Source organism: Macaca mulatta, chromosome 8 (assembly GCF_049350105.2).
Source record: "Macaca mulatta isolate MMU2019108-1 chromosome 8, T2T-MMU8v2.0, whole genome shotgun sequence".
NCBI classification, from domain to species: Eukaryota; Metazoa; Chordata; class Mammalia; order Primates; family Cercopithecidae; genus Macaca; species Macaca mulatta.
The window spans coordinates 151,508,525-151,522,777 of NC_133413.1; the positions used below are offsets into that span (position 1 = coordinate 151,508,525).

General features: G+C 53.9%; 1 protein-coding gene and 1 long non-coding RNA gene across 18 annotated transcripts in view; both read left to right on the forward strand.

Annotated features, from left to right (window-relative positions):
• DENND3 (DENN domain containing 3) overlaps nucleotides 1-14,253 on the forward strand; it is a 69,481-nt gene that overhangs the window by 40,362 nt on the left and 14,866 nt on the right. For all 17 annotated transcript variants that reach the window (XR_013397468.1, XR_013397469.1, XR_013397467.1 and 14 more), the window contains 4 exons: nucleotides 7,772-8,031; nucleotides 9,135-9,305; nucleotides 10,609-10,738; nucleotides 13,230-13,337. Coding sequence is in view for 14 of the 17 variants with exons in the window: in XM_077944134.1 (XP_077800260.1) it covers nucleotides 7,772-8,031; nucleotides 9,135-9,305; nucleotides 10,609-10,738; nucleotides 13,230-13,337 (669 nt within the window). In the remaining 3 variants the exon portion in view is untranslated. The remainder of the gene's footprint in view (nucleotides 1-7,771; nucleotides 8,032-9,134; nucleotides 9,306-10,608; nucleotides 10,739-13,229; nucleotides 13,338-14,253) is intronic.
• LOC144330878 (uncharacterized) lies at nucleotides 4-5,193 on the forward strand. Its single transcript, XR_013397473.1, has 2 exons — nucleotides 4-3,739; nucleotides 3,906-5,193. It is a non-coding gene; the product is annotated as an uncharacterized LOC144330878 (long non-coding RNA).

A 14,253-nucleotide genomic window follows, 5' to 3' on the forward strand; every position in this document is an offset into this window, starting at 1 on the left:
CGCCTGGCACCATCACCGATTTTATTATTTAGAGACAGGGTCTGGCTCTGTCGCCTAGGCTGGAGTGGACTGGTGCAATCACAGCTCACTGCAACCTCTACCTCCTGGGCTCAAGCAGTCCTCCCACCTCAGCCTTCCGAGTAACTGGGACTACAGGTATGTGACACTGAGCCCAGCTAATTTTAGTATTTTTTGTAGGGACAGGGTTTCAGTATGTTGCCCAGGCTGGTCTCGAACTCCTGGGCTCAAGTGATCCACCCACCTCGGCCTCCCTAAGTGCTGAGATTACAAGCGTGAGCCACTGAGCCAGGCCCATATATTTTATTTTACTTTATTGATTTTTGAGACAGAGTCTTGTTCTGTCTCTCAGGCTGGAGTGCAATGGCACGATCTTGGCTCACTGCAGCCTCCACCTCCTGGGTTCAAGTGATTCTCCTGTCTTAGCCTCCCGAGTAGCTGGGATTATAGGCATGTGCCTCCACACCCAGCTAATTTTTGTATTTTTGTAGAGACAGGGTTTCACCATGTTGGCCAGGCTGGTCTCGAACTCCTGACCTCAAGATGATCCACCTGCCTTGGCCCCCCAAAGTGCTGGGATTACAGGCGTCAGCCACCATGGCTGGTCCCATATATTTTAAATACTTAACGACAATGGTCAGGTAACAGCAGTGGTGAGGTAAGCCGCCAGCAGGTGACAGGCAAGACCGCTGCAGCACCGTGGTCTTTACTGTTGCGCTGGGCACTTACCTGGGAACGGGTGTGGTTGGCGGGGCCCTTAGGCAATGTGCCTGTCGCTGAGATCTTAAACATGTCGCCAGGCTGGGCTCTGAGTTGCGCTCTGTGTGGGTGGAAGGGACGTAGAATTGCTGATGGGAGATGAAGACGCTCCTTGCCTGGGAGAATTGATCAGCATCTATACAGAACCATGGCCTCGGCTGAAATGCTGCAGACACATGCAAAAGCAGGGACATGGGACAAATGCCAGGGTCCTGTGACAAATGTCACGGTCCTGCGCCCAGACTGACATCTGCTGCGTTTCCCATGGAGTGCAGTGGGCTTGTGCTTAGACCCAGCGCGGGCCCCGTGCGCCTCTGTCCCTCCCTCCCCAGAGGGAGCCATTGTCCCAAGCTGGAGCTCTTTTATCTGGCCATGTTTTTATGCATTTACTACAAACGGATGCACCTGACACAGGGCCTAGGTTTTGTGAGTTTAAACACAAAAGCGGGAGAATGGGAATTGTCCCACCGTATGTCTGAGTTTGCACGTGCTGTTCACTCATGGTGTTTTTGAGACGTATCTGTGTCGCTCCACATCCGCTGGGTTCATTCACTTCAACCACTGCCTGTGCTGTAGTGTGTGGGCACCTTTTATCCACCTGTTTCACCATCAGTGGTGTCGCACCTGTTTCCTGGAGTATGTGTGGGTCAGTCCCTCTCAGATGTGTACCCAGGGCCTGCTTTGAGATGTGAGAACCGTCGTTCGGGCTTGGCGAGGGCTGCGCTTCCATCCTGCCAGGCAGCACACGTTCCTCGGTCTCGACTCTCACCCGTTGTGAGTGTGCAAGGATGCCACACTGACGTCGCAAACAGCACACGTGCTCGGGAGCAGTTCTGGTTTCTTTTCTGTGAGCTGCGTTGCCATGATCTTTGCCCATTTTTATCTTGGGCTGCTTTTCCTTTCCTTACGGATGTGTAGGGATCTTCAGGCCCTCGGGAGAAGCTGTCCTGGTGACAGAGGCCTGGCAGGTCGCTCTTCTGGCTGTGAACAGGTGCTGCGGAATGCGGTTTCCTTGCTTATCTTGTCTGTGGCCTCTGAGGGATGTCATGGCCGAGTGTGTATGTGTGTATATGAATGTGTGTGTGTGAAAATGTGTATGTGTGTATATGAATGTGTGTGTATGAAAATGTGTGTGTGTATGTGTGTATATGAATTTGTGTGGGTGTGAAAATGTGTGTGTGTATGTGTATATGAATGTGTGTGGGTGTGAAAATGTGTGTATGTGTGTATATGAATGTGTGTGGGTGTGAAAATGTGTATGTGTGTATATGAATGTGTGTGGGTGTGAAAATGTGTGTATATGTGTGTATATGAATGTGTGTGTGAAAATGTGTGTGTGTATATGAATGTGTGTGGGTGTGAAAATGTGTGTATGTGTGTATATGAATGTGTGTGGGTGTGAAAATGTGTGTGTGTATGTGTGTATATGTGTGTGGGTGTGAAAATTGTGTGTATGTGTGTATATGAATGTGTGTGGGTGTGAAAATGTGTGTGTGTGTGTATATGAATGTGTGTGGGTGTGAAAATGTGTGTGTGTGTGTATATGAATGTGTGTGGGTGTGAAAATGTGTGTGTGTACGTGTGTATATGTGTGTGGGTGTGAAAATGTGTGTGTGTGTGTATATGAATGTGTGTGGGTGTGAAAATGTGTGTATGTATATGTGTGTGAGAGGCTGCGTGTGTGTGTGCACGCGCTATACCTCTCCCTGTGTGGTGAAGCCATCAGATCGTGCGCTCACTGGTCCCAGTTGTTGAGTCCAATGAGGGTGAGCTCAGATGCTCTGTGGTCACTTCCCGTGCTGTGCTTTGGGGACACTGCGACGAGGCACCAGCCAAGCAGGGCAGGGTGGGACCCACTTCCGTCGAGCTCCTGTGGATGGTGAGCACAACCCAGCAGCCACCTGTGGGGCAGGGCAGGGGCTGAATCCCACTGGGGGTGCCTGTCTCTCATGTGACAGGAGTCATCTCGGGCCAGCTCCTTCTGTCACTCCTCTGTGGCCTGGAGCAGCCTGCTGACTCCTGGTCACGAGCCGGCCGTGGGCATTAGCACCACAAGAGCAGGGTCCGTCCACCTTTTAAGGCACCTCCGCCCCTGCCACACAGTGACTTCTGTTTCCTCTCATTGGGCAGAATCGTGTCATGTGGCCGCCCAGTTGCAAGGGAGCCCGGGAAGGGGGTTTGCAGTGGGGTGTGTGGGCCCTGTCCAGCAGACCTGGCTGGTTGGGATAATGCCATCAGTGGCCCTGTTGTCACTTTGGCCTTGCTTACGTTGCCGATTAGGTTGGGAAATGGTCTTGATTCTGGGATATGTGAGCCTGAAGTTACCAGTGTAAAGCAGCACCTAATATATGTTTTGGCCAAATGGGCATTTGTTAAAAAAAAGTGGTCAGAGCTCAGTGTCACCATCTTTGGATGAATTTATGTGATACAAGAATACATCAGAGATTTTATTCAAAAAAATTATTGCAATTTCATCATTACATACTTTAATGGCAAAATATGCTATTAACAGCGCAAGGCCAATATGCTCCCTGTTGCAGCTGCCCGTGAGGTGGCCCTCCCCAGGGACGCTGACGTGTCTGCCGCCTCCAGCGTGGCCGTGCGGAAGCAAGACATCCATGGACAGCTCCATTGGTGACGTCGCCTGCACGCCACCGAGCTGAGCAGGAACAGTTGTATTGGAGGCGTGTGGGTGACGAGAGCGAGGTTAACAGCTGGTGTTTGTGTGGAACTGGAGTCAAATGAGGACTGGGCACTGTGCCCACGTGGGCCTGTGCAACAAGCGCGTGCCTGGCAGCTGCTGTGGATCGCACAGGCTCCTGAGTGTGCCTGGTGTCCAGAGGTGTGCACAGTGGCTGTGGGTTTGCATAGTAGCCGTGGGTGTGCACAGTAGTGGGTGTGCACAGTGGCTGCGGGTGTACATGGTGTCTGTGGGTGTGCATAGTGGTGGCTGTACTGCACAGTGGGTGTGCACGGTGGCCGTGGGTGTGCACGGTAGTGGGCATGCACAGTCTGGGTGTGCACAGTGGTCGGTGTGCATAATGGGTGTGCACAGTAGTGGGTGTGCACAGTGGCTGCGGGTGTACATGGTGTCTGTGGGTGTGCATAGTGGTGGCTGTACTGCACAGTGGGTGTGCACAGTGGCCGTGGGTGTGCACGGTAGTGGGCATGCAGTCTGGGTGTGCACAGTGGTCGGTGTGCATAATGGGTGTGCACAGTGGCCATGGGTATGCATGGTGCTGGTGGGGTGTGTGTGCAGTGTCTGGGGGTGTGCACTGTGGTAGGTGTGCACAGTGGTGTGCACAGTGGCTGCACTTTGGTAGGTATGCACAGTGTCTGGGTGTGCATAACGGGGTGTCTGTGGGTGTGCACGGTGCCTGTGGGTGAGCATAACGGTGTATGTGGGTGTGCATGGTGCCTGTGGGTGAGCATAACGATGTCTGTGGGTGTGCATGGTGCCTGTGGGTGAGCATAATGGTGTCTGTGGGTGTGCATGGTGCCTGTGGGTGAGCATAGTGGTGGGCGTGCTGCATAGTATGTGTGTGTGCCATGGTGGTGGGTGTGCACGGTGGTGGGCATGCACGGTGGGTGTGCACAGTGTCTATGGGTGAGCATAGTCGTTGGCGTGCTGCACTGTGGGTGTGTGCAGTGAGGGTGGGTGTGCACAGTGGTGGGCGTGCACAGTGTCTGTGGGTGTGCACTGGGGTAGGTGTGCACAGTGGATGTGCACAGTGGCGGTTGGTGTGCACAGTGCCTGTGGGTATGCGTGGTGGTGGGTGTGCACAGTGACCTTGGGCATGCACTGTCTTGTTCTGCTGCAGTGCTGGTGGCGTGGTGTCCACAGCTGGCTGAGCACTGGCGGCAGCTGCGGTGAGTGTTGCTTCTTGCCTGATGGGACTTTGGTCTTGCTGCTCCTCCCATGGTTGGGGTTTTCTAGAGCCCTGAGTGCCCTCACCCTGAGGTCAGCACCGTTGTCTGTGAGAAGAAGCTGCATCAGGCTCTGGTGACACTCACTTCACCCTGCCCAGCCCCAGTAACTGCTGTGGACCAGGTAGCTAGAAGATTTGCCCTGAGTGGTGCAAGGGGCAGGACCCGTGGCTGGGGCTCCACACTCAGGGTGTCTGGCTCCTTCATTAGGTGATGGCTTTGCCCATTCATTCTCACTCACTCTCCTTTTCCTGTTTTTTGGGCCTCTCCTCGCCTGGCCACCTGACCAAAAGATTGTTTTATGTGATGTGATTCACATAACAAGTGCTTCTGCCTTAAACCCAGAGTCTGTGCCTTGGCTTATGCCTGTGATCCTAACATTTTGAGAGGCCAAGGCTAGAGGATGGCTTGAGCCCAGGAATTTGAGGCTGCAGTGAGCTATGATCACACCACTGCACTCCCGCCTGGGTGACAGAGCAAGACCCTGTCTCTAAATTTTTTAAAAAGAAAATGAAATAAGTAAAATAAAATAAAAACTAAAATAAATCCAGCAACTCAGAACCCTTGGGAAGTGTAGGCTGAGGCGCCCCAGGCCGAGGCGGAGGTGGCTGTGTTGAATGGTATTTCTGAAACAGAAGAGGGACTCTGGCAAACAGTCTTAGGTGTGGAGTCGGGGGAGGACCTACATGCTCTTTGCGACCTCACAGATGACCTTACTGCCCAGCACAGGGGCTGCAGAGACCTGGCCTGACAGGCCTTGCCCACCGGGCCACAGCACCCTCCTTTGTCTTCTTCTGTGACTTCTTTGGAACAATCACCCTGCACCTAGAGAGACCCTTACTGCTGCATATTTCTCTTCTGTTTGGATCTGGTGACTAGAAAATACAGACAGGCAAAAAGAAGAGTTCATTGGGAATCCCGCCACCTGGTGGAGATTTTCGCATAACCGCCTGGCGCCTGCGCCGCCGTGTGCTGAAGCCTGCCTTCCTGCTCAGCTCACCCTGCAGGGCCCCCAGTGCCTGTGACTCCGAAGTGAGACTAAGAGTCCTCCTGAGCGGTGGCTCAAGCCTGTAATCTCAGCACTTTGGGAGGCTGAGACGGGAGGATCACGAGGTCAGAAGATCGAGACCATCCCGGCTAACACGGTGAAACCCCGTCTCTACTAAAAAATACAAAAAACTAGCCGGGCGAGGTGGCGGCGCCTGTAGTCCCAGCTACTAGGGAGGCTGAGACAGGAGAATGGCGCAAACCCGGGAGGCGGAGCTTGCAGTGAGCCGAGACCGCGCCACTGCACTCCAGCCTGGGAGACACAGCGAGACTCCGTCTCAAAAAAAAAAAAAAAAAAAAAAATTCCTCCTGAGCCTGTGACAGCGCTGACTCTCTTCCCGTGGCGTTCCTCTTTAAGTTGCTGCCGTGACAACTCAGTTGTCCCGGACTCAGCTGTGGCCATGAGAGCAGATTCCCTAGACAGGCGTCGCTGTTGACGCTTCGGTATGGAATCGGAGCAGGGGCGTGGCAGAGCTGGACCACTAGCCACGTCTTCTGGTTTCAGACTCGGGATCTGAGGATCTGAGGATCTGGGGTCACAGGTACTCCCCTTTCAAGTAGCGACCAGCAGGAAGGCATACCCCAGCTCTGGGCAGACCGTCTGCCAGGCCTCACAGCCCAGGTGTGCTGGCAAAGGGCTTTCCTCTCCATGTCTCAGTTTCCCCTTGTGAATGAGCCACCTCATTCACAAGGTGGCTGTAAGTAGGACCCCATATCGAGTGAATTGTGGTTCTTGGCGTATAGCAAGTATTGCTGGACACAGCAGTGCCGTGAGGGAAGCGTGTGTGCAGCTCAGCAGTGGCCTGGCCAGGATGTCTGTTTCTTATCAGGGAAGGCTGTGCGTGGGCACGTCTACCCGGGTGTTGAGGGATGGGTAGGAGTTTCCTGGTGTGAGCAGGCAGGATGAGTGTGTGTGTGTGTGTGTGTGTGTGTAACAACACGCCCCGTTTGGGAGCATGCGTGGTACGCCTGGGCTGTGGGTGGGTAGGTGGGGCCCAATCTTGGAGGAATGTGGCGGTGGTGTACAGAAGCAGCCCTGAGTGTTGAAAACGGGAGCGGGAGCTCCTCCTTGCATCTTAGAAAAGTGGCTCTGAGTGCCGAATGAAGCAGGCTGTGAGTGGGGCTGGCTCTGAAGGCAGGAGCCACTGAGAAGGGGTTTCCTGTGCAGAATTGAGGGGGACTTGCCGCACGTCAGGGGATGGAGAGAGGGACAGACAGGCTTGGGACACAGGGTGGAGGCAGAGCCGAGCAGGCAGGCTAGGGGCTTGAGTTGGCAGGACCTGCCGGCAGGGACTTGGGATTTCCAAGGGGTCGTCCCATCTCCAGCTGATAGATAAGCAGGTTCGTTCCACGACTTGCCAGGAGTCTCTGTGAACAGCCATGAAGCCGGCCTCAGGCTCAGGCCCCTCTGACTCCAGAGCCCGTGCGTGCTGGCCTCGCGGGAAGGTGACCGCTTCTCATCAGCGGAGATGATTTCAGTTGCAAACAACAAAAGTGAATGATTTGCTTGTAATAAAAGAGTGTGGAGGTCAGGCCAGTTTCAGGTGAGGCGGACTCAGTGGCAGGGCAGTGTCGCTAAGGATCCAACCTTCCCGGCATTAGCTTCATCCTAGCACTAGCTCCCCTCGTGACCCCGAGACAGTGGCCACCAGTTCTAGTGATGAGGAAGGTCTTTGTCACCATTAGAAGAGTGTCCTTGTTCCGAAGGACTTTCCTACCCAAAGGTAGGAGTTGCTGTGACTACCTGAAGCAGGTCCCATGGCCGTCCCAGAGTGGGGGGCTGGAAAGGGCTGCGGGCTCAGCCTAGATCGTGTGCCCCTCCCTTGACAGCTGGACACACCTGGGCTGCCCGGGAAGGCCCCGGAAAACCTTCTAGGCAGTTTCCATCCAGTGCCCAGTGCTGGCGCCACCTGCTGCCGGGTTCCGGTAGTTCGTGGTTTCTTCAGGTCGTGCAGAGGCCCTTGCGGCTCCCGATGTACGTGCCTGTAAGATACCTCTCTTTTCTTCTTATAAAACTAAGGACAGCAGAAACAAATCGACCCAGAAACATTCAAAGATTTCTACAACTGCTGGAAGGAGACAGAAGCAGAAGCCCAGGAGGTCAGTCTGCCGTGGCTGGTGATGGAACACCTGGATAAAAACGAGTGTGTGTATAAGTTGTCCAGCTCCGTCAGGACGAACCTAGGCGTTGGCAAGATCGCCATGACCCAGAAGCGTCTGTTCCTCCTAACCGAAGGAAGGCCAGGCTACGTGGAGATTTCCACCTTCAGAAATATAGAGGTAAGGGCAGCACGGGCAGGCGGCGCCGGACCCCACCTGTGTTTAGGAGGCAGATGGCTGGAGCGGGCCCTGAGCACTCTGCCAGCCATGCCAAGTACCAGCCGCAGGCCTTCTGCAGACCCCTTGGCTTCCTGTCCCTCAGTTTGCTCATCCGTAAAGCAGGAATAAGGCTGATACCTTCTCAGTGGGTGGTGGGGATTGAATCGTTTACGTACGGAGCAGGCTTAGAATGGTAACTGCTTTTCTAACACAACTGACTTGCATCTGGGAGGCAGGAAGCAAGAAGCAGTGTGGGCTGACATTCTCATTAGGGACAGTAGGATGCGTTCATTCATCCGAGATGTCTACTGAGAAACTGCTGTGTGCCGGCCACAGTGAGCCACAGTAGCTCACATTTTCTAGTCACAGTCAGACCTGGTTCATGTAAAACATAACAAGTTTATTTTATAACAATTAAAAAATCTTCGAACAGTTTTAGCATCATACGTTAAAGGTAGTCATTTTCCCTGTCGAGGAAATCTGAATTTCATCCTGATTCATCTTACGCCTGTAGTTGTTTTCCCAGATTTAAGGGGACTATAAGAGGCACGTCAGATACCCGAGTGTTTTATGTGATCACCTGCTGAGTGGTCATAGAAGCCGGAAGGGCAGTCAAGCCACAGTCGCAGCCCATAGTAAATGCTCGGCCAGTAGATCCACCTCTTGCTGTTGGCCTTCAGTGTATTCTTTTCTCCACACCTGCTTTGCCAGACTTCCTTCTAGAATTCCAAAGAAAGGTAAATAAGTACCAAGAAAGGGAGATGGAAGTAAAAAAAAAAAAGCGGGAGAGAGACGTATTTCAGGTTGTGAAAGAATGCGCCGCCTTCAGACACTGGGCGAGCCCAGCTGTGTGGGTGCGTGTAGGTGCTGCACCCCGGCGAATCCCGCCTGCCGTCCACGGGAATACCGCCCCTTGGCCCGGCCCTGCCTTCCGCGTGCCAGCAGGGTGCGTGCCTGCAGCCCATCTGCCTCTTGGTTCCAGAGCCCGCTCTGCCACCGTCTCTGGTTAATCCACGTGTTCTCTGAGTGTGACCTTCCTAACTCTTTCTTTTCTGCCTCTGCAGGAGGTGAGGAGCGCCTCTACTGCATTTCTACTTAGGAGAATACCCGCTCTAAAAATCAAAGTGGCGTCCAAGAAAGAAGTCTTCGAAGCCAACCTGAAAACTGAGTGTGACCTTTGGCACCTGATGGTGAAGGAGATGTGGGCTGGGAAGAAGCTGGCCGATGACCACAAGGTGGGAGACGCGGGTCCCCTCTGCCCTTTGCTGTGGCTGCCTCGGGGGGCCTCTCACCACCTGTGGGTCCTGTGGTGGTCCTCCGCCGTGAGTGCTCGGGGTCAGGTCTGGGTCTCCTAAGCAGAGTGAGTTTGTCGGGCACCATCTTGACAGGAGCATTGAAGATGTCGTGGTCTGTGTGACCCAGCGAGAGGCCTCCTGGCGCTAGGGAAGGGCATGATGAGAAGACGCAGGGCGGTCTGGGCAGGTGTGGGTGCTCCACTGCCCGCTCCGGGGTGGTGACGTCCCAGAGAGTGGGGCTAGGGGCTGGGCGGTGCTGGTGCTTCCACACCCGCAGGCTGGAGTTGGGGGTTTTGGGCTCCCCTGCTCTGAGCGACTCTTCACGGTCACGGGATTTGGAATCTGGCAGGGACAGTGCTGCTTTCCTTCTACAGGGTTAAGATGATTTTCTAGGGATTGTTGTACCTTGATTTACTTTGGGCCAAATTGATAGCTTTGATGATATCAAATGACAGTTGCACCATAATGAAGGGAGCCATGGGCAGGTGGTGTGTAGGGGAAGCATCCACGCCGCTCAAGGGTGGGACAAGACAGGAAGACACCTTAGCAAATGGGCGAAGACCATGAACGTGGAACTCATAGAAAGGGAACCGCTCACCAGGTTATGAGGAGGTGCATAGCCCCACCAATCCTCAGAGAATTGCCGGGGACGATGGCACCCACTGCAGTGGCAGTGCTAGGAGAAACAATGGGGCCACAGCAGGAGGGCTGCTGTTAATACAGGAAGTTCCCGGTCACAGGGCGGAGGGTGACTGGGTCCTGTCTAAGATTCCAGTGCCCTGTGGCTTTTGGACTAGCCATCCGATGCTGTACCCACTGGTTTATAGAGCATACACCAGCATAGTCAAACCAAAGCCCGTAGGGCTATGGACTGTCTTTGTAAGTAAAGTTTTACTGGAACACTGTCCTGCCTGCTTGTTTATGAAATGTCCCCGGGTGCTCCCGTGCCGCAGTGGCAGGCAGCGGGTGATCTCAGCTGAGACTGGCCACAAAGCTTGAAATGCCTCCTGCCTAGCCCCTTCTAGAAAACACTGGCCAAGCCCTGGTATGAACAATCCATATTTGTCTTAACTAAGAGAAAAAATATATGACATAAGATCCAAATTCATCGGTGATTTAAACTCTTCATGTCACTTTGAAAACATGCGTTTTGGAAGGATTGTTCTGTGTGAGGAGACAAGGTCTCCAGTGAACTGACCTTAGCGATTCTTGCTGTTTTGAAAGGCACGTGTTTCTGTTCTAGGACCCTCAGTACGTCCAGCAGGCGCTGACCCACGTCTTGCTGATGGACGCCGTCGTGGGCACGCTGCAGTCACCAGGCGCCATCTACGCTGCCTCCAAGTTATCCTACTTCGATAAGATGAGGAAAGAAGGTAAGATATGCTCGTTCTTAGCGTGGATCATTGTCCCGATTACACACCTTAAGTGATTCTATCTGGTCGATGTCTGTTTTATCAAGTAGAACCGAGCCCAGATCTCCCGGTTTTTTCTTTTATATTTGTAATTTACTTTCGAGTCGCACACCTTGTCCGGCATCTTTCCTTCCTTCACTGCACAGTGCACCTTGGAGCCCCTTGCTCATCCATCCGATTGAGGCACCTCGTCGTTTGTGTGTCTGGATAGCATTCCAGAGTACGCTGCAAGCATTTGTGGTGATTCTTAGTTGCAAACAGCAGCCTTTCCTCTGGCTGGCGGAAGCACAGTGGAAACCTGTGGGAGGCTGTGGAGCGGCTCCTGGAATCTCTGACTGGCGGGGAGCGCGTGTCTGGGGCTTGCAGTTAGGAACGCACCTGCTGAGAAGCTGGGCACCTCTGCACAGCCGGCCTGTTGACTGATGGGCTTCGCCGCTGCGTGGGTGAGGAGAGGCCCTGCACGTCAGGATCCGCTGTTTTCTTGATGGGGTCAGCTGTCCCAGACAGGAACCCTCTGGCCATCCTGTAGATGTGGATCTGGCTCTTGCATTCTGGAAGCCACAGGGGCTGCTGCTGGACTCCCATTTCCTTCTCGTGAAGGTCTTCAAGCCGAGGGTTTTCTGGTCTTTTTGTGACTGAGTGATAGACATTGTTCGGGTGAAGGACGTTTGGTCTGTCCCTTCATCAGTGAGTGAGCGCTGGCGTGGTCTCTGCGTTGTGGCTGCTGTGGTCATTCATGTGCAAGCTCTGGTGTGCACACCTGTTTTCATTTCCCTTGGGCATAGATCTAGGGGACTCTGGCTTTTTAAAACATTGTCCCAGAATTAGGAACAAACCTCACTTACGTGTTTATTCGCTTGGGTACAGTTTGCTCTCTTTGTGGCGTCTGTCACCAACTGCAGGACCTCTGCCACTTTCTGGGCACAGAATCCCTCTCCCACGTGACCCGGGGGACCTTGAGCTGCAGCAGCAGCCAGGCCCAGGTGCTTGTGTTCCTGCAAGGCCGGCCGAGTGGCCTGAAGGAGCTTTTGTCCAGCAGTCCTGGAACCAGACATTGATTGCTCTTTTTTTTCTCTTGGGAACAAAATCAAACAACCGCCCTACTTCAGCGGTTGATCTCATTCCAAACTCATGACTAATCTCTGTCGGGCGTTTACAGGAAAGCCTTCTAACACCTCTGCTAGCAGCGCATGACGGCAGAGGGGGGCTGCCACGCTGGTGTCACTCGGTGCGGTGCGCTGGCTCCCGCGCCCTCCTCAAATCCGAAAACATTTTCCCATGGGTAAAGCTCATGACACATGAGCCTGAGCTTAATTTAGTAGCTTATGGGCAAGTCATGATGGAAGGTCTCCGACTGTACGGAATTAAATAATAACCGAAGGTGTCATAATCCGAGGCAGGAGCTGAAGAGGCGTTGGCCGCGGCCAGCTGGCTTTCACTGCAGCCCGGTGGAGCCCGTCAGCCTCGTGCGGAGTCCTGCTCAACCCCCTGCTGACAGTGCGATCCTCAGTCGATCACGGATGTTGATGTGTGTCGGGTTCTTCATCTTTCTTTTCTCAAAATGGGGATAACGGGACCAGTCTCTCAGGTGGTCGTGAGAGTAACAAAATGATGGAAGAGAAGCACTTAAGGGGCAGGCCCTGGACGGCGCGGACTGAGGAAGTCCTTGATGCAGGAGGCCGAGGCGCCCGCAGGGGATGGCAGGAGAGGCCGCAGAGCAGGCTGGCCCCAGGGGCCTCCAGGCGGGAGGCCGCTTTAGGTTTTGCCTGGAAACATGGGTTGGATTGGATAGCAAGAGGAGCGTTAGGATATCCTGAGGAGCAGTGGTTTTGAACAGGGGCGACGTTGCACCCCTCCCTGCGGACAGGCATTTGGCAGCGCCTGGAGATATCTGTGGTTGTGTGTGAGATGCTACTGGCATCTTATGATGCTCAACATCCCACGGCACACAGGATGCCGGGCATTCGCCCACAGCCAGGATTATCCAGCCCCACGTGCCCCTGGTTCTAGGTTGGGAAACTGCGCTCATGGGTTAGGTCTCTGGGTTTCATCTTGGGAAGCCTTCGTTACTGAGGAGAATGTTATGTTTCCGCTTTGCTGGGCATTGTGTTATGTTTGGGTGTAGCAAGCAGATGGGATGGCTCAGGAGCAGAGAAGAAGGCTGCGATTAAACAAAGGCAGCTCGAGGCATAGGGGCGTGGAGGCGTGGTGTGGACACAGGTGGGGGATGCGCCTGGCCACTCACTCGCACACCAGGTGACAACCAGGAAAGGAGGCCGAGAGTGTGTGACTTTCTTTCAGCGCCCCGGGTCCAAGAGAGTTTCGTTTTCACAAATTAGGAAGTTTTACCTGCAAACTGATACTCTGCAGAAATCAGAGTGCGTGAGGCTGTTGCGTCGCGTCCATCTCCTCGAGGCCGTGACAGTAACACTCCAAGTGTCTTGTGTTTCAGTGCCCATGGGACTTCCGAAGACAACCGTGGAAACACTGAAGCATAAAATCAACCCCTCGGCAGGGGAGATGTTCCCACAAGCGGTGGACGCGCTGCTCTACACTCCGGGTAAGGCCCCTCTGCCCACTCCTCGCTGCCAGTTTTCAGACAACCTGACACGCTCAGGGTGGGTTCAGGGTCAGCCCCGAAGTGAAAGGGGAGCCAGTGTCACGGAGTAAGTGGGGACAAGGTGCCTGTTGCTTTCTGAGGTGAAGTGCTGAGTGACATGTGTGCAGCTGGTCCAACCGCTCTGTGGACTTGGCCTCACGGTGACCGGAGCCTGAGAGCCCACGGTTGATGGAAATGGCACCAGCACTTGAGCTCCCGCCCCAGGGCTGCCATCCCTCACCTTCTAGAGCAGTCGACAGTCTCCCTAGCTCTTTCTGTTTTTGAGACGGAGTCTTGCTGTGTCACCCAGGCTGGAGTGCAGTGGTGCAATCTCGGCTCACTGCAACCTCCAACTCCTGGATTCAAGTGATTCTCCGGCCTCAGCCTCCCGAGTAGCTGGGACTCCAGGCACCTGCCACCATGCCCGGCTAACACACTGGCACTTTCTAAAGCACTCTCGCTCACACTGTTTCCCCAGAAGCTCTTAATCGGATCCTTTTGTCACTGTGATAAGGTGATTCTCGCTCACACTGTTTCCCCAGAAGCTCTTAATCGGATCTTTTTGTCACTGTGATAAGGTGATGACGCCTCAGATGTTTGTTGTCATAGCAACTGGAATGACAAGGAGCCTGTGCAGCCCTAAGTGCCTGCCAGTCCCTCTTCTCCGTTGGGTGCACCTGCACCTGCCTACTGTGCTTGACTTTCCTGGGACCCTGCATGCCGCATCAGGGTGGTGGCAGGAGAAGGAAATGGGCGCGGCCAAGGGTCTTGGTATAAACAAAGATGGCTGTCATGTTGCACGTTTAAACTGTGGAAAACAGTTTTATTTAATTCTGGCTTATGGAGAATGCAGCAGGGAAGCTTATGTTGAGGGTTC